Source organism: Rhyacophila brunnea, unplaced genomic scaffold (genome assembly GCF_057557595.1).
Source record: "Rhyacophila brunnea isolate RB1 unplaced genomic scaffold, BYU_Rbru_1.0 scaffold_23, whole genome shotgun sequence".
Lineage (NCBI taxonomy): Eukaryota > Metazoa > Arthropoda > Insecta > Trichoptera > Rhyacophilidae > Rhyacophila > Rhyacophila brunnea.
The window spans coordinates 30,844,742-30,863,394 of record NW_028232893.1 but is presented as its reverse complement, the minus strand read 5'-3'; the positions used below and the strand labels follow the sequence as shown (position 1 = coordinate 30,863,394).

The 18,653-nt window shown below is 37.6% G+C and overlaps 1 protein-coding gene across 1 annotated transcript; it reads right to left on the bottom strand.

Moving 5' to 3' along the window:
* Positions 1-361: 361 nt before the first annotated feature.
* On the bottom strand, positions 362-12,609 carry LOC147069862 (myosin regulatory light chain sqh-like). The gene is made up of 4 exons (XM_085950615.1): positions 12,471-12,609; positions 5,150-5,346; positions 3,578-3,716; positions 362-1,289 (listed from the first exon to the last, which is right to left on the bottom strand). Exons 2-4 carry the CDS (start codon positions 5,337-5,339, stop codon positions 1,091-1,093), a joined length of 528 nt encoding a protein of 175 aa, XP_085806741.1. The 5' UTR covers positions 5,340-5,346; positions 12,471-12,609; the 3' UTR covers positions 362-1,090.
* Positions 12,610-18,653: the final 6,044 nt, after the last annotated feature.

Here is an 18,653-nt window from a genome sequence, read left to right as displayed (position 1 = left end):
GCTTTTGGAATGAGAAAATGTATGTGATATCCCAAATAATAACGTTATTAAATGGCACACCACTTTGTAGTTCTTAATAAATATTAATTAATCATAATCGATATTATGTATCTGTTTTAAATAATAAATGATTTTATTTTAAAATAATCGTTATTTTATAATAAGAAATGCCAATTAGGCTAAGATTAACCGCACATAAAAAATGGCTGTAAGTTTTTTTTCCTACATAATTCACACTTTTTAATTCAGAATACTGCTTTTTAAATTAAAAATTCTGACAGTTATCTGTATATGTTAGTAGACAGGCATTGTATGTAGGAGTCATGACTGTACTCAGTTAAAACCAAATGCCGCCTATTCGATGCTTGCATTCCGACACGTGTTGATTATGGTAGTGAGCCATGGCACCACAGCAAACGTATACTGAGTTTCGAGAACAAATGTTTGCGGCAGATACTGGAGTGACAAGATGAGAGTGCAGACCATGTAGCCTCAAGAGTTTTAATCCAGTCTACATGGTATTTAAACAAAGTGGATTCGAGTGTCTTGAAACGTCATCAGCCATATATAGCGGAGCTACTGGATGGTGCTATGTCCAGGGACAACGCAAGCAGACTGGCGATTCTTAGTGTCCATATGCTCCAACAGAGGAGTGGATAAGGACTAAAAAGAAAGAAGTTGTGTTTTTGTACGTTTGATAAAATCGAATTTGAAGGATTCAAAATGTGTTTGAATGAGAAGATATTTTCTCAAATACCCTATTAAGACATACAGTATGATGAATATGGGTAATTGGTAATTGGCAGTAAAAACTGGATATACGATAACTGTGCATTAACCCTTCGATGCGTAGTACTGTTTTCTCTTAGATATTCAAAAGAAATAAAAAATTTCATTGGGCAGAAAACCATTGTCGAATTCTTCAAGTCTTTTTACCTATTCTTCTATATTATGCAGAACAAGTTTCAGCAAACCTGTCTTGTTTCGGGTAAAATAGCTATTGGTTAGTTGTGGCAGTTCTGAGATAACGATTTTGATGAGAAATAAAAGATGAATCGAATGCTGAAGAGGGATTATACGTGGTGGAGTACTATTGATCATCCTTTTCTGTGGCTCCGTGTTTGAGGATTCGGGTAAACTCGACATAGTCGAAGAGGCCGCCGGTGCGGATGGGCGCCTCGCGGTACATTTCATCCACGTCCTCATCGGAGAAGCGGTCGCCCATGGTGGTCAGCAGCTCACGCAGACGCTCTTCATTTATCACACCATTGTTCTCCTCGTCAAAGCATCTGAAGACAAAAATTTTATTATTCAAACATTACATCACGGCTATTATTGGGCTTTTGGATGTTTTCTTATCAATAAAATGTCTCCACTACCCTGTTTGTCGTAAGTACTGGGATTAATGCGTATTAGACATGCGTCGTTCGCTAATGACCTAATTTTATTAAACGAAACATAACCATCCTACGAAACGCTCACTCGCCATTGGCATCTATGTCATAGAATCGAGCATATCATTCGATTCGTTTCATATTTCAGAAATGTCAGTCGCAAATCCTTTTGTTCACCAAGCTTGATTGCGCGCGCCATATAGAAAAAACGAGGCTGGCTGGTTTCATCGCATGGCTACTGTTCGGGTATTTTATTAATATGTTGTTTCAGGATACGAATCTTATCGTTCGCCAACTGTTGTGGATCTTTTGTTTAGAACAACGCAAATGTGAGGTTACGTTATATCTCTGCTGATAAAATATCATTCCGCGAACCACACGCCTACAGTTACAGTTTGAATGAAAATAAGTATAGAGGACAATATATTATTCTGAAATTATTATATAAAATGTTTTTCCACGTTATGGAATGCAATCGTTAAAATTTTTGTTTATCATAGATTGGCAAAAAATAAATACTTAGATATTTCAGTAAAACCCTATTGAAACAAACAAGGCTAATTCAAAATTCGCCGTTAATTGAAATTTTTGATTTTTTTTTAAATATCCTGCCGAACGGATCACTATCTATAATTGAACTAAGATTTAGAAACACTTCCAAACAACTCAGTTCCCATGTCTTGTTGTGTATTTTTAGTGTTTAAATGATGACAAGTCACTCCAAAACATTTAAATTAAATAATATTACATACATTGCTATGAAAATAAAAACACTTCATACAAAATAACATCCAGTAAATTGTAAATCCAGGGATTAGGCAGGGATTGGCTTCTGACCGTCTTATAACAAGAGTTGACACTTTACTTGGTCCCACAATTCTGAGAAAGCAGGCCTAAATGTATATGGAATAATAATAGTCACTCGACAGCTTGTCTCGTGCCATTTTAATTAAAGTATACGGTGTCCTCTGTGAAATTGTGTCTGGAAATTTGTATGAATGCAGTTCGCCGTACCACACTTCACCGTGAAATGTCGTATCGGAAATATATCGTCACTGTTCTGGCAGAAAACACTAATTCGAAAAAATGACATATTGAGTTAGTATCAAAATGTTCCTTATTTCACACTTTTCCGTCTGGAAACATTCTTAATAAATAAACAGTCTTTATTTTAAAGTCATCCATTTTACGATTACTTAATAAACTCACATGATAGACCGTTATTTCAAACATTTTAACAACTTCAAAGTCAAATTACTCAAAACTAGTATTCTCCAGTTAGTGTGTTCTGCCAGAACACAGACGATATAGTAGTAAATTAAAGACTGTCCAACCTCTTTAGGTCATAATTATAGTACTGAGATAAAATTCATGTCTAAATAAAACACGGTTCTTGTCGGTTTACAGAAAGCTAGCGGAATTTTTTTTTTGAAAATAGCCGATATACTGGATTATTTGTTAGGTTATGTTACACCCCCGAATGGTCCCCATTTGGGGATGTCTCTGTGGATCTAGAGAGGCCCGAATCATTATCGAGCCGACACATAGTAAGGGTTGATTGCGAAAATAAATATTAAAACTTACAATGCTGTAATATGTAATTTAACAAGAATGGCAACAAAGCATTTTGCGCATTGCTTTCTGCGCCGGATCTTGGCGCGCATGCGCAGGAGAGGGAAGAAGAATTTTGACAGTAAAATTGTATTTCGATCTCCGCAAAAGATTGAAATTATATAAAATGTAGCCCCAAATATTCAGGTAATAAACCTCGCCGTTTCTGACTACAATTCTGGTGTTTTAATTTGTTCACCTCCAAGTTCATACACAGACGAAAACACCATCATACAGAGCGAGGAGATGAATGCTTCTCCTCGCTCACGACTCGGACGGAGATTTCATTCTTGAATTCCTGTAAACCGACTTACTACCTAGATATGTAATAAAAACTACCGAAATACAAGGGAAAGACTACTAGTAGAAAATAGATATGTAATTAAATTAGAAATATAGAACAATGCGTAATATTTTCATCTCAGTGCTATAGAGATGACCGTATAGCTACGTAGAACTGTGCTACGGTAAAATGTTATTCGTACAATTTACATGTAACCTAACCAATTAATGATTGTTATACAGATAGGAAAAAATAAGTGAGGTTGAATGCAATCTTCCGCCGCACTCACCCGAAAGCATTCTTGATGACATCCTCAGGATCGGTTCCCTGCAGTCGCTCTCCGAAGAGAGTGAGGAACATGGTGAAGTTAATGGGACCCGGAGCCTCGTTCATCATGCCTTCCAAATAGTCTTCCGTGGGATTCTTGCCTGCAAACAATGAAAACATTTTTCAGAACATGCTTACAATTACTTGCATAAGGATTGTTGCTGATTTTAAGAGCAGAATGCACAATCTAAGATTTCGTTCCTAAGGATAAGTCGCCGAAAAACATGACTTAACTATAGACAATCCTGAGTATAGAGTTAAGGAATCCTTAACCATAGACTACTTTTGTTATGAACACGCCCCCTTCTGTATTACCATTTACCACTGACAGCTGCTGTCAAAATAAATTCGCATGTCTATAACACAGTCCATACACTCAAATTCATTTAACAATGTATCTCAATATGGATATTGATAGTGTTAATTCTTTTGGCATGTACTTGTAGAATATTATTTTACTTTTATACGCCAACCCGCAGAAATACAAAATACCAGGTGAAGAACAACGCTTAACGCTAGTGTTACCATTTTAAAAAAATATCTTGCGGTGCCTGTGGAATCACGTATAATGACTTATAACGGAAACATAAGAGTATTATAATTTAATATTAATATGTATTTATAGTTATTGCATTTATAAAATGCAGTTGTCATATTTTTGTCATCGTTTAACAATTATAAAATAATTTACCTAATGAGAATTTTTAAATATGGTATTATTTTCAATAGAAATGATCTTAACTAAGGACAATGTTTCTGCATAGTGTTTTCTGCTAAGGAAATTTTAGTTATGACAAATGTTTCTGCATTCCGCTCTAAATCTACAATATTATGTATAACATACCAATTTTAACAACACTCTTTAACAGCTGTTTATAAAATTTTCAAGCCAAACACAAAACAATTTATTACCCTGTTGTATATTATGAAAAAAAATTGTACCCCCTCTAGTACGCGTCAGAAAAACTTGCAGATACATGTTTATGTACCAAACATAAAATAACCTGCGAATACAACAGAAATGTAAAGTAAACATTTATAAAACCACAAGAGAAAAAAATGGCACAGAAATTTAATGCTGAACGAACACATTAATAGCAGATTTGGCATATTAAATTCGTATTCAATTGCTCTGAAATATTTTCCGCTGTGTGTTGCAATATTGATTAAAATAAATTCCACAAAATAGCTATATAATATTTTGTTTCGTCATAATACCCCGTTTACACGTGCATGGATTTACTGCTGACAGTATGGCCATAACAAGAAAATTTATGTGTAAACATCTATTATCCTGTAGTTGCAAGATTGCATGCATAAATCAAAAAAGTTAGGAAGCTTCTGAATTTCACGCGACAGTTGGATTTGTTCGATACCTGCGCCTGCGCAGTAAAACGATAGTGGCGAACCTGCCGGAAAAAAAATATACACCGCGCAGACTCATTTTGGGGTTAATCGATTTTTACAACTGTCAAATAGTACAATAAAATGACAACATCGTGTCTAGATCTATAAATTAAAGCTGTTAACTAACCGAGCGATGCGAGCATGTCATGCAGATCGTCCTTGTCGACGAATCCATCGCGGTTCTGGTCAATCATGTTGAAGGCTTCCTTGAATTCGGCGATCTGTGCTTGGTCGAACATGGCAAACACGTTGCTGGTCGCCCTCTGCGCACGCTTCTTCGTCGTGCCCCGACGTCCGGCTGTTTTGCGTGAAGACATCTTTCAACTGAAAAATAACACCATAATTGAGCACACCAATAAGATTTTAGAGACAGCAGATAATTATCACCACTGACGTATTTAGTTTATGGTTTTGTCATTCCGCAGAATATTTTGAATGATCACTATCTCTATAAATTTAATTATGGAAAGTACCAATATTAGTATTTTGAATTATTATTCATTATTCATGGTAATTTAATATGTTAAAATTACTTGCGATATTGCATCAATAGATTATATTTTGAACAGAACCCAACCAGCAGACCATAGATGATCGACGTAAACATCAGACTTAGTTAATAATTTAATAGAAAATCCACAGAGAAAACCACTAAAAACAAAGAAGACACGATTTTGACATGATTCGAAAATGTGTTGGGCTGCAGATAATAAAAAAAAAGTTCACCAAGGTGCGGTTCATGATATAGTGCGAAACGTGTGAGGTGACCTCATTGTTGTTCTAGCGATTTCGGCACAACTGATATGTTCGTTTAAAGGTTCAAATTGTGCTACGGATGCGAGCGTCAGTCTGATAAGATTTTAAATACAAAGAAAAACGACATTACACATTTATTTCTCATGGCGGCAGCTTACTGTGACAGCACGTAACGTGATGATAATATAATTGAACCATTACGCGCTTATTTTGGACGATATTGAGTAGGTACTATAACTTTACCTAAGATTATTTTGCCAGAGATGACCGCATGACCATCGTTTTATTGCGGAAACAGTTTCTCCCATGTTTGCCATTAGATATAATTAACATGATATTTAAATGTGGTAATTAAATATTAATTAGCAGTTCAGCAGTGATTGTGTTAAGATATGACACTATCTAATGGAAATATGTTTGCACCGTGACACAAGTAGATAAGGAACAGTGTTTTAATCCAAAATATGACTTCAAATCAAATCAAATCAAATTTATTTATTTTACATATAATGAACATAACAAATTATAAATTCAAAGCGTTCACGACATGACATAAAATAAGTGTTAATAATTTTTAAAAATAAAAATACAGAGAATAAGTAATAAAATAAGTAAAAAAATAAATGTAGATGGAAGCACACAGAGTGAACTTTGATAGACCCTATCTTAAAAACTCATAAAACAACGTCCACCTAAATTCACCTCACGTAAGTGGAATATATCAATATCCGAAGCGATTTCATTAAACATGGTTACTGCCCTCCAAATTGGCGTTACTAATGGCAGGTTAGTTCTGCACCGTGGGAGAACAAACAACGGATGGCCTCGATTCCTAAGGTAATTATCAGAGACACACAAGCCAACACCACCAAGAATGGCAGAGTTCACATTTACGCCGCGTATAAGTCTGAAAAAATATGTAGCTAAATAAAGATCCCTTCTAAATTTTAAGCTACAGTATGTAAGCATCCCTAAGTCAGTTGGATAAAGCCACGGATAATATCCATACAGCCGAAAGTAAAGGAGTCTTAAAAATTTCTTTTGGACTCTCTCCACCATAAGGCCGTACTTCAACTGATGCGGGGCCCAAACAATAGACCCACTCTCAAGCAGGGACGGCTCTTGTATAGGAGCAAAGGTGCACTGATCTCCCAAATTATTACGTAACTATGTAATAATAAGTATGTATTCAAATACCTACATATTGTATGATTTAATTATTGTAAAATATCTTTAATTTGTCGCCCGTCTGCACGCATAAAATGCGCGTAATTTCTGGAGGCCTGCATGTATGCGTAGGTACGTCCTTCGTAGTATTAATTGTGCAGGAGAGAAATCGAACCGCCTGGCGATGATTTTTTTTTCACGCTGCCGATAATGTGGGCTCAGTTGTGATCTTTTTTTATTTCCGAACGTGCAATATTTACCTCACTTGGGACACTGTGCCTCCCAATCTGAGCTTACGAGCGCAGACGACATTTCACGACAATGCTGTGTTTGACTGGCGCGAATAATAACAACTCACAAACGCTTTTGAAGTCGGTACAAGATTCCCGCGTAATATTTCAAATTATTATATTATTATTTCGTACGTTATGAGGTAAATGCTACGTTGTTTGCCATATAATATTGAATCGATCAAAATATCGATTAGAGTATTATTGTGTTCATTAAGTTAGGTGTAGCAATCTCAACATACAAATACCAATTTTATAATTATTTTACCTTTAAAAATTAAATAATTTTATTATGCCTAGAGCAAAGTAAACTTGTAAGTAAGTAATTGATAAACTATTAATAACCTTTACATAATATAATATACATACTACAATTTTTTACTTACCTACTTATACTACTCTACGAGAAGTAGTTATTTAACAAAAGCGTTACATTGTAACAATTTCTACAATATTAGGTATTTCAATAGTGTATGTGGAGTATGAGCGTTATTTTGAACGTAAAAGAGGATAAAATATTTTTTAAGAAGATGAACAAAGCAATTTTCCAATGTCAATTATTAAAGAAAAGAAATATAAATTATTCTATCAAATACAATATTCGTGTTACCGAAGTATTTTTCATTTTGAATACATCTTTCAAATCAGTCCCATTTGGAGTGCAATTCTGGAGTTGAGGTGTACAAAGTATTAGCAATTTTTTAACAGATAGTAACTATATCCCGTTGAAAAATCACCGATCCATAGTATTTATCAAAATGATACAGCGCGTAGGTATATGCGGAGAATGTGGGATGCAAATAACCGAAAGGGGAGTATAAGATATGCCCGAATTGCGTCAGTATGTGAACTTCAACCGACCATAACCCGCGTACTACCTATCGGAGCTACACAAATGAGGAGTTTACGGCTTTGTACCAATGACATATTGTCTAAAATACTTGCATCAGTTATAATTTATGGAAGTTAGGAGTGTCAAACGTGGAAACTACGTTGGCACATATGAAATGTATTACAATAAAAATCGAAAAGAGTTTGTATGCCTTTTGCATCATACCTATCATATCCAGAAGCTTGGACTTTATAACTTTGACAATAAATAAATGCTGTCGGTGAATGTGAGCGTCGTTTCGTTTCTCAACCCCCCCCCAGATGTATTATATATTTAAGCATAAGCCTACCTCCACTCTGAAGGCTATTGCCGATTTTTTTCAATACCACAAAAAGGAAAATGCATGTCTTTGCATGCACTTCCTAATTTTATGATCACCGGCCGCCACTGCTCTCAAGTCTGCTTCTAACTAAGGAGTTATAAAGAATTTTTAGTACCGTAACATCCGAAAAGACCCGGGAAGTACGCAAGACAAAGCCCAACATCTTTAGTGCCTTTTTACAAATATCTATACACGTCGTGTCGTATTATATTGTACAGTACAGGACATCTATTTATAAACGTTCTGTCATATCACACTTAAAAAAACGACGTCTACTAAGATGCTTTTCGATCTAATACTAATTGTTAACACATTGATCACCAACTAGTTTTACATAAAATAGTTAAAAAATGATTATTTGTCTCTAAGGTATTATTTGATAGGTTATGAAAGAATATAATGTTTTTTATTTTATTTTGATGATTTTTTTATGTAAATATTGGTTTTTATGATGTGCCGGCCACATGTGTCCGTCGCTGCGCCAACAAGTTAATTTATTCTACTGTGCCGGGCCGGCCATTTTGCCGGTCACCTGTCCACATGTGTTGACGAGAGCATGGTGCCATTTCGCAGTTGAATTATATTTAGATTTAGATTTATAAATACGGAATAAAAGTTTTCAAATTGGGTAGTATAATACCTGGATACACATAAACTGGAAATATACGTATACATACCTTATAATCATTTTTGTAATTATATTTTTTTTATTATTTACATATTTTTCATAACTTACATTTTTATAATCTACTAGCTGAAGTACCCGGCTTCGTACGGGGTCGCTTCGTGGTTATATTTATCTTAGATATTTGAAAAATAATAAGAGGTAATTATTTCTTTAATATTAAAATATCTGTGTAATACAATATGGCAATATGAAAATAATTATAATAGGAGTAAAGGTCAAACATAAGAACACTAAATTAAAATCGAATCCAAAATATGAAAACGTTATTAATGTTATAAATATGTAGTAAAAAAAAAATCAAAATTGGATGGAACAAACAAACAACAAACTTTGTATGTTATATAATAATAATTTAGAAACCGCACACAACTGACAAAAGTTTCATCGCAATCGGATGAATGGTATAGGAACGCATACGAATAGTAGAAGAAGATGATTTTCTAATTCAGAAACCTTCGTGGGCATGCGCATGACAACTCACCAAAGTTTCATTGCAATCGGATTAATGGTATAGGAACGCATACGAATAGAAGAAGAAGAAGATGGTTGTACTAATTCAAAAACCTTCGCGGGCTTGCGCACAACAACTGGTCAAAATTTCATCACAATCGGATGAATGGCATAAGAACGTATACAAATAGAAGAAGAAAAAGATGATTGTAGTAATTCAGAAACCTTTGCGGGCAAGGGCACAACAACTCACCAAAGTTTCATTGCAATCGGATGAATGGTATAGGAACGCATACGAATAGAAGAAGAAGAAGATGGTTGTACTAATTCAGAACTCTTCGCGGGCGTGCTCACAATTACTGACGAAAAATTTGTTGCAATCGGATGAATGGAATAGAAACGCATACGAATAGAAGAATATAGAATAGAAGAAGAAGATAGTTGTACTAATTCAAAAACCATTGCGGGTGATACCACAACAACTGACGAAGGTTTCATCGCAATCGGATAAATGGTATAGGGACCATACGAATAAAAGAAGATAGAATGAAGAAGAAGAAGAAGATGGTTGTACCAATTCAGAAACCTTCGCGGGTGTTGGCACAATTACTGATGAAAAATTTGTTGCAATCGGATGAATGGAATAGAAACGCATACGAATAGAAGAATATAGAATAGAAGAAGAAGAAGATAGTTGTACTAATTCAAAAACCATTGCGGGTGATACCACAACAACTGACGAAGGTTTCATCGCAATCGGATAAATGGTATAGGGACCATACGAATAAAAGAAGATAGAATGAAGAAGAAGAAGAAGATGGTTGTACTAATTCAGAAACCTTCGCGGGTGTAGGCACAATTACTAACGAAAATTTTATTGCAATCGGATGAATGGAATAGGAACGCATACGAATAGAAGAATATAGAATAGAAGAAGAAGAAGATAGTTGTACTAATTAAAAAACCATTGCGGGTGTTACCACAACAACTGATGAAGGTTTCATTGCAATCGGATGAATGGTATAGGGACCATACGAATAAAAGAAGATAGAATGAAGAAGAAGAAGAAGAAGAAAATAGTTGTACTAATTCAGAAACCTTTGCGGGTGTTGGCACAATTACTGACGAAAATTTTATTGCAATCGGATGAATGGAATAGGAACGCATACGAATAGAAGAATATAGAATAGAAGAAGAAGAAGAAGAAGATGGTTGTACTAATTCAAAAACCATTGCGGGTGTTACCACAACAACTGATGAAGGTTTCATCGCAATCGGATGAATGGTATAGGGACCATACGAATAAAAGAAGATAGAATGAAGAAGAAGAAGATGATGATTTTTCTAATTTAGAAACCTTCATGGGTGTGCATACAACCACTTGCCAAAATTTCATTGCAATCGGATGAATGGTATAGGAACCATACGAATAAAAGAAGATAGAATGAAGAAGAAGAAGAAAATGATGATTTTTCTAATTCAGAAACCTTTATGGGTGTGCATACAACCACTTACCAAAATTTAATTGCAATCGGATGAATGGTATAGGAACCATACGAATAAAAGAAAATATAATGAAGAAGAAGAAGAAGATGATGATTTTTCTAATTCAGAAACCTTTATGGGTATGCATACAACCACTTACCAAAATTTCATTGCAATCGGATGAATGGTATAGGAACGCATACGGGACAGACACACAGACAGACAGACATACAGACAGACAGACATTCATTTTTATATATTAGTATAGCCTATACTCTTCCCGCAAGTGCAAGCAATAAGTTTACAAAGTTTTATCGCAATCGGATGAACGGTATGGCTGCGCATTAAATACGAACAAACAAACACACAAATATTAATTTTTATATATTAGATTTAATTTTTATTTTTATATCAATAAAAACACATTTACAATTTAAAAGGAAAACTTTTTTTTCATTATGTACATTCTTTACATTAGTGAGCCTATATTTTGTGACTGGGAAGACATATTTTCAGGCCAAGTGGCAGTAATATACAGAAGGGCCATGCCGGTCACCGCGTATCGAAAAATGCACTGCGCGGGTGCCCGCCGGCGCTGTAGAACAACTTTAAGGCAGGTCTTCTTTGCTGGTCACCGGTGACCCCCATGGCCCCCTTAACGTAATCCAATGCCGGTCACCGGTGACCCCCATGGCGATCAACGTGTTAATTTATAGTTTGATATTTTCATACATTTTGGTGCATCATTATCACACTAGGATTAGGTTAGGTTAGATTAGGTTGGGGTAGATTAGGTTGGGTTTGCTCTAAAAAGAATGTTATAAAAGGTCATGCTGTCAACTGCGGCATTATTACCAAAAAAAAATAATATAGTCTCGCCCTTCAAATGTCAAGTAGGTAAATACAATTTTCATTATTACTTTTATGGCTGTATCACATAATTAAAAAAATGAGAAAACAAAGAAAGCTATAAATAATGATTACCAATGCTTTCTTAACTCGTCGAAACACGTAAATACACAGAAAATGACTATCAGCGAAATGCGGTTGTACACACCCAAAAATAGTATCAACGAACTTTTTAGAGAGGGGTAAATAGAGCACACAACCTGTGCAAAAATACCACCACAAACCGCACTGAAGCGATAATTTTTGTAAAAACTGCAAAACAGCGAATTTATAAAGCGACAAGAAGCATCAAAAGATATGTTCAACTGGAATTAACCAATCTATTTAGACTGGAAAAGTTGTAAAAATCACAGATGACAGTGACGTTTACCAAATATGGCGATATTTCGACATTCCTTATAAGCCCTTATACATACAACAAAATGTAGAAATAGACTTAAAAACAAGTTGTGAATAGTCTATAACATGTTTCACTGCATAAAAACTTACTTGGTTTGAAACAGGTCTTTATATTTAACAAGAAAATAGAAGAAAGCACGTCAGAAACAGACAGGTATCCAGCAGAATTCCAGTTGGACAATGAGTAATGACAGTTGATGACTAATATCAATGAATGTTGCCAAGTTGCCTAGACTAATAATATACTATATATGTGTTGCCATCTTTTTGTAACCAATTTATGGTACGCTGTCCAAGAAGTGGTATTTCGGAAAAAAATATTTTATGAGTTGTTTTCGGTTATAAATGTAAAATAAGAGTGTAGACCACATAACAGGTTAATAAATAGAATTTCTATAGACTATATCCCAATACATTACATTTTGACGCAGGGTTTAGTATGTGTGATTATCCTACGAATATGGACCACACATGATAGACTAGCAATAATGTAGTAGGTATATAGTATATTATTCTATGAAATAGTGTTACAACCTTCAAACACACCAACATTGGATGGGCGTCAGTGCATAAAACGAGAGCAGTAGTTGTCAGAACAAAATACAAGCATATTCTTCACGTGTTTAAGTTTATCCAATATTCACACTCGAGATTGGTTACCTGTTACTTCACACCCGTTAGGTATTTTAATTCCTATTATTCGAATTTGACTTTGAAGTCCTTGAGATAGGGTTTGCTCTTCCTTCTTCGGGTGAGGTTATATTCTACTAATTTATTTTCCTTCTTCTTGTCGTTGGTCATTCCTCCCTTTTTATTAACTGGTCATACCCGCGCGTCCCTTTTTTATGTATGGAGTTTGGGACTCCTTTGTCTTCATTCTGGATTTGGCTTTCAGTTCGACTGTTTAGATGTTGCGTCTGACATTTCATTTCTAACTGTCAAAAAAATTATCTTGGACAACCGTTAAGTGAAAGTTAAGTAATCAGTGATTATGGCGCAACGTCTGAATGACCGTGAGGAGGATATTATAAAAGCAATGGACACCAGACGGCGTAGCAGAACTGCTACAGGAGGAAAAGTTCAACGTACGAGCGTCGATTAAGATGCTGATTTTTGAGGTATCCTTGTTATGTGCCATTCAAAATTGTAACTGTTAGTGAGTCAGCAGTGAATTCGACCGGCTGAAACAATGAGTTCATTGTTTCTTTTACATGTTAGATCTTGTTCATTTCTTAAGTTTGTTGCATCATCTTTATTGTTCCTTTCTAGTAGTATTCCAATATATAAAACACTCTTCAGCCGGATTTCTCACAAGAAACACACATTGTGTACCTAGTAATATTCAACCTTATATTTTAGTATACCAGTAAAAATATGTTATGTGATTTTGTGTTATTAAGCGGAAATAAAGGATATCAATTAAATACAACAATAATATCTTTTTAATAATTCCAACCCATAACATCCTCGTTACGTACCTTATTTCAGCAGAGGGCCCAGCAAGGAGTGGCACAACGCCCAAAACAATTATTGACAGCCCCTACGTCCGTAGAGTTAAGTCTAAATGATGAGTTGCGTCGGTACGACCACTCGTCATCAGCTAACCATCTGACGGAGAGGACCATCGCGGCCCTCCAGAATGCGATGTTTTCCCAACGGGACAGCTTCTGGAAGGGTATGCAAGGGTTAGTGGCTTGGGCAACCAATCCTCAAAACATCATAACAGCGATAGGCCTGTACCAAAAATCGGGTTTTGGGGACAACGCATAATCAAATTTGCGAGGACATGACTCAGATGCTTACCGGGAAGCGCGCCGAGATTATGCAAGCTCGGCGCCAGGTGATTTCGTCCTTAATGAAGGATACATTCACTCGGGAGGCACTATCAAGGATTCCTCCGAGCTCAGAGTCTCGGAAGGGCCTCAAACTCACATTATAGCCGGGAGGAGACGTCCTGTGAGAAGGGAGTTCTCCAGGGGAGGTACGGGCTCCACCAGGGGTCCGTACTCCAAGTGGAAGTGACCGCATCTGGACGACCAACAACATTGGAGGCCGCCTAAGAGCCTTTCGTGGAGTCTGGATGGCGTAGGGTACCCCCCCAACATTGGTAAAAAAAAACCGTAGCCCGCATACCCTTTGTGCGAACACCACCATTGGTAAGTCCTTATTTACTTTTACGGAAAAAATTTCAAACGCAACAATCAACAGAGGTCACTCTCGAGATCGATGAGTTAAAGAACTCAGGGGTTCTAGAAGAAGCGGGTCCAACCCCCAGTTATCTCTCGACCCTGTTTCTGATCAAGAATTCATTTGAATGCGTTCCTACAGCCAAAGCCATTCAAACTAATTCACCATAGGTTCCAGCCGTCTTACAAAAAGAAGACTGACTAGTAATGATAGATCTAAGCCAGGCGTACCTCCAGGTACCCATGGCTTCTCAACATCGTCGATTCGTTCGACTAGCCTACCGTAGGGAGCTCCTACAATTCACGTGTCTCCCGTTCGTACTGCCAGCCGCTCCGATTATGTTTGCATCCCTGAGAAATTGGGTCGCCGAACGCCTACGAAAGAACGGCTGAGAATATTCACTTACCTAGACGACTTCTTAGTAGCCAAACAATCCGAGAAACAATCTCTGTTCTGGTGGAATATAGGATAACCTTCCTACAGTCTTTAGAGTGGTTAATAAATATAAAAAAGATCCTGTCTGATCCCAAGTCAACAATGAGGGTTCCTAGACATCACGTGGGATACACACAACAAGCGGAGGTTTCTATCGTCGGAGAAGTGTGTAGCACTCCGTCACCATCTGCTAACGCAGGCACAAAAAGGCAGTTGGTCCCTCAGACAGGCACATATCCAATCCCTTCTGGGGCGACTCAACTTCACATCCTACCTCCACGAGGAAGGTTGCATTGCCGACGGCTACAACGCTCCAGTCATCGATATGGCCGAGGTCCCACCCTCGTCAATTGATGACAATCCCACCACAGGCCCAACAGAACATCATGTGATGGCTCTAGGCGATAGGATCCTCAGAGTTGACACATCGCAGGTACAAAAAGGCAGTTGGTCCCTCAGACAGGCACATATCCAATCCCTTCTGGGGCGACTAAAATTCACATCCTACCTCCACGAGGAAGGTTGCATTGCCGACGGCTACAACGCTCCAGTCATCGATATGGCCGAGGTCCCACCCTCGCCAATTGATGACAATCCCACCACAGGCCCAACAGAACATCAATTGTGGTGGCTCTAGGCGATAGGATCCTCAGAGTTGACACATCGTAGGTACGAAAAGGCAGCTGGTCCCTCAGATAGGCACATATCCAATCCCTTCTGGGGCGACTAAACTTCACATCCTACCTCCACGAGGAAGGTTGCATTGCCGACGGCTACAAAGCTCCAGTCATCAATATTGTCGAGGTCCCATTCTCGCCAATAGGCGACAATCCCACCACAGGACATCATGTGGTGGCTCCAGGTGATAGGATCCTCAGAGTTGACACACAGAACGACATTCAATCACTTCCTGACGATAGACACAGCCGGCACAGGCTGGGGAGCCAACTGAATGAATACCACCTATCAGGTACGTGGAAACAAGACCAGTTAGCATGGCATGGCATTGCAAAAGGAAGGAAATGTTTGCGATTCAATCTCGGGTACAAGCAATCATAGGATCAGATCTGCTTCTGCAGACAGACAACAAAACAGTGGTGGCCTACATCAACAACGAGGGCAGCACAACATCTGTCACCCTCCTAAACCTATGCCGACAGATACTAGTATTTACCAGTCGAGCCAACATCACGTTTACTGCACAATACCTCCGCAGAAATTACAACTGCGTGGCAGATCATCTCTCCCGCAGATAACTCATTCCTGAATGGCATCTGATCAACACCGCAACCACCCCCCTGTTTCAAAGATGGGGAGTTCCCGAGGTGGATTTATTCGCAAGCGAAACAGCACATGTCGTTGCAACATACGTCTCACAAGACGTTACAGACAGTGGCGCGCTGTTTCACGACTTCAGACTGGCGTGGATATTTCACCCACCAAACGTACTTACACGAGTCCTAGCGCACCTGAACTCAGCAAAAGGGTAGTACTTACTTACTAGTGGCACCGAGCTGGAAACAATGCTTTTGGGGAGTGGACTTAACGAAAAAGGGCGATTGTACCTCCTTATACAATACCTCACCTACATACGACACTAGTTGGTACGGAGACAAACCATCCACCTCCCAGGACCCAGGACCTGTCCGTCTAACTATGGATAATTTAGGGTGGGGTGAAATAACATCAAATTGAATGGTGGAAGAAAGGGCACTCCTTACTTCCAGATGGCGGCCTTCGACTCTAAAAACTTACAAACCAGCTTGGAACAAATGGAAGACAGTGACATGGTGTAACATGAACCTAATGGATCATAATAGCCCTCAACCAATGGAATTGGCCAGATACCTAGGCTCCTTGCACAACACGGAGGGTTTGTCGTACAACACCATCCTGGTGCATAAGTCAGCTATAGCCACATTTTGCAAACCGATTATCATTGTAGATATCAGCATCAACGTAGTAGTACAACACAATATTATGGTAAAGGCAATTTCGGTACATAAAACCAAACCCGTCAAACCACCGGTTTGGGATCCAGGACGAGTGGTAGATCATTTTAGGAAAACAACACCGATGGAGTACAACCTATTCGAAACGTCTCGCAGGACAGCTACTCGGCTGCTTCTCGCATCGGGACGAAGGGTTCATGACCTCACACTACTCAGTAATAGTAGACAATGGATTAGTGGATAAAGGTGACCACATATGGTTAATGTTTGGCGCAAAGACAGATACCGCCAAGCATCATCAATCGGAATGGAAGCTAAGCGCTTCCACGTGTCAAAACATCGTCCCAGTATTCTGGTTACGGAAACTCGTCTGCGTGTCAAACCCAAGGAGAGAGAAGGTGGGGGTATTTCGGAATTATTTACATCTTCAAGAAAACCACCAAAACCAGCCACCAGGACAGTTATAGGGAATTGGATAAGGTCAGTATTGTTCGAAGCAGGAGTATAAGAACCACCAGGCAGTGCCCGCTCAGTGGTGGCTTCCTTAAACTGTAAATATACCCAATAGATAATAAATCTTAAAGAGAGGTAACTGGCGTAGTGGGTCGACATTTTACGACAACTACCAGAGAACGATGGACAAACCACCATCAGAAGGGGAAAAGAACCCATTAACTTCTTTATTCAACCCTATACATTGAACGTCACGATGGGTTATACCTCGTCAATGAATCATTGTCACATACCTACAGGAATTTGGCATACCCAACACCAGGTGATAACAAACAGATATCTCAAGGACTTCAAAGTCAAATTAGAATAATGAAATGAGTTTTACCTACCAATAAAACTCTTATTATTCATGTTGACTTTGAAGTCCAGGTAACTTCTACCTGGTTCCTTGAGCCATATCATAATGAAGACAAAGGGGTCCCAAACTCCCTACATAAAAAAGGGACGTGCCGGTATGACCAGTTAATAATAAGGGTGGAATGACCAACGACAGAAAAAGGAAAATAAATTAGTAGAATATAACCTCACGCGAAGAAGGAAGAGCAACCCCTATCTCAAGGACTTCAAAGTCAACGTGAATAATAAGAGTTTTATTTGTAGGTAAAACTCCTTTGATTATTTCCAGTTCCATGAGGTAGACCTTTTGTTGGTGAATTTTTAATGCAAAAAATAAATATGTAAGCAAAAAAGTATTTTTTTGCAAAATTGTAATATTTTGGACGTACTAGGTACCTATACCTTTTTAATATTATACATTGTACGCGGGACAAAATTATAGTTCAAAATACTATAATGCCGGCGCTCCATTGGCACGCAAGTCAGACGATTTACAGTCTTCGGACTTTTTTTTCGCGTGGAGCACCCCAGGTCTGCGGACTTTTTAATCCGCAGACCAGGCTCGTTGGATTTCAAACATGTTTGATATTTTACCTCCGAGTTGCCAGACTTCGTCCGTCGATCGCAATGCAAATTTGATTTGACATTAATACGCAATCATTAGGACCGCAAAAAAATCTGTAATTGTTTTAAACATTTTCATTGATTTATTTGTTAATTTACACATTATAAAATGAGAGATTTACCAATTATTTTTTTATTTTTATTTATGAAATTCATAAAAGAAAACGTAAATCTTGTGTTGTTTTCACTGCTATATTATTTTACGCAAGTCTACATATAAATAACA

What these genes read in the sequence shown, in the direction of transcription:
- LOC147069862 (XM_085950615.1), bottom strand. Translation starts at nt 5,339, where the DNA reads ATGTCTTCACGCAAAACAGCCGGACGTCGGGGCACGACGAAGAAGCGT. An exon ending in TGACATGCTCGCATCGCTCG is followed by an intron (nt 3,717 to 5,149) that starts GTTAGTTAACAG and finishes CATTGTTTGCAG; the next exon opens with GCAAGAATCCCACGGAAGAC. An exon ending in GTCATCAAGAATGCTTTCGG is followed by an intron (nt 1,290 to 3,577) that starts GTGAGTGCGGCG and finishes TTTTGTCTTCAG; the next exon opens with ATGCTTTGACGAGGAGAACA.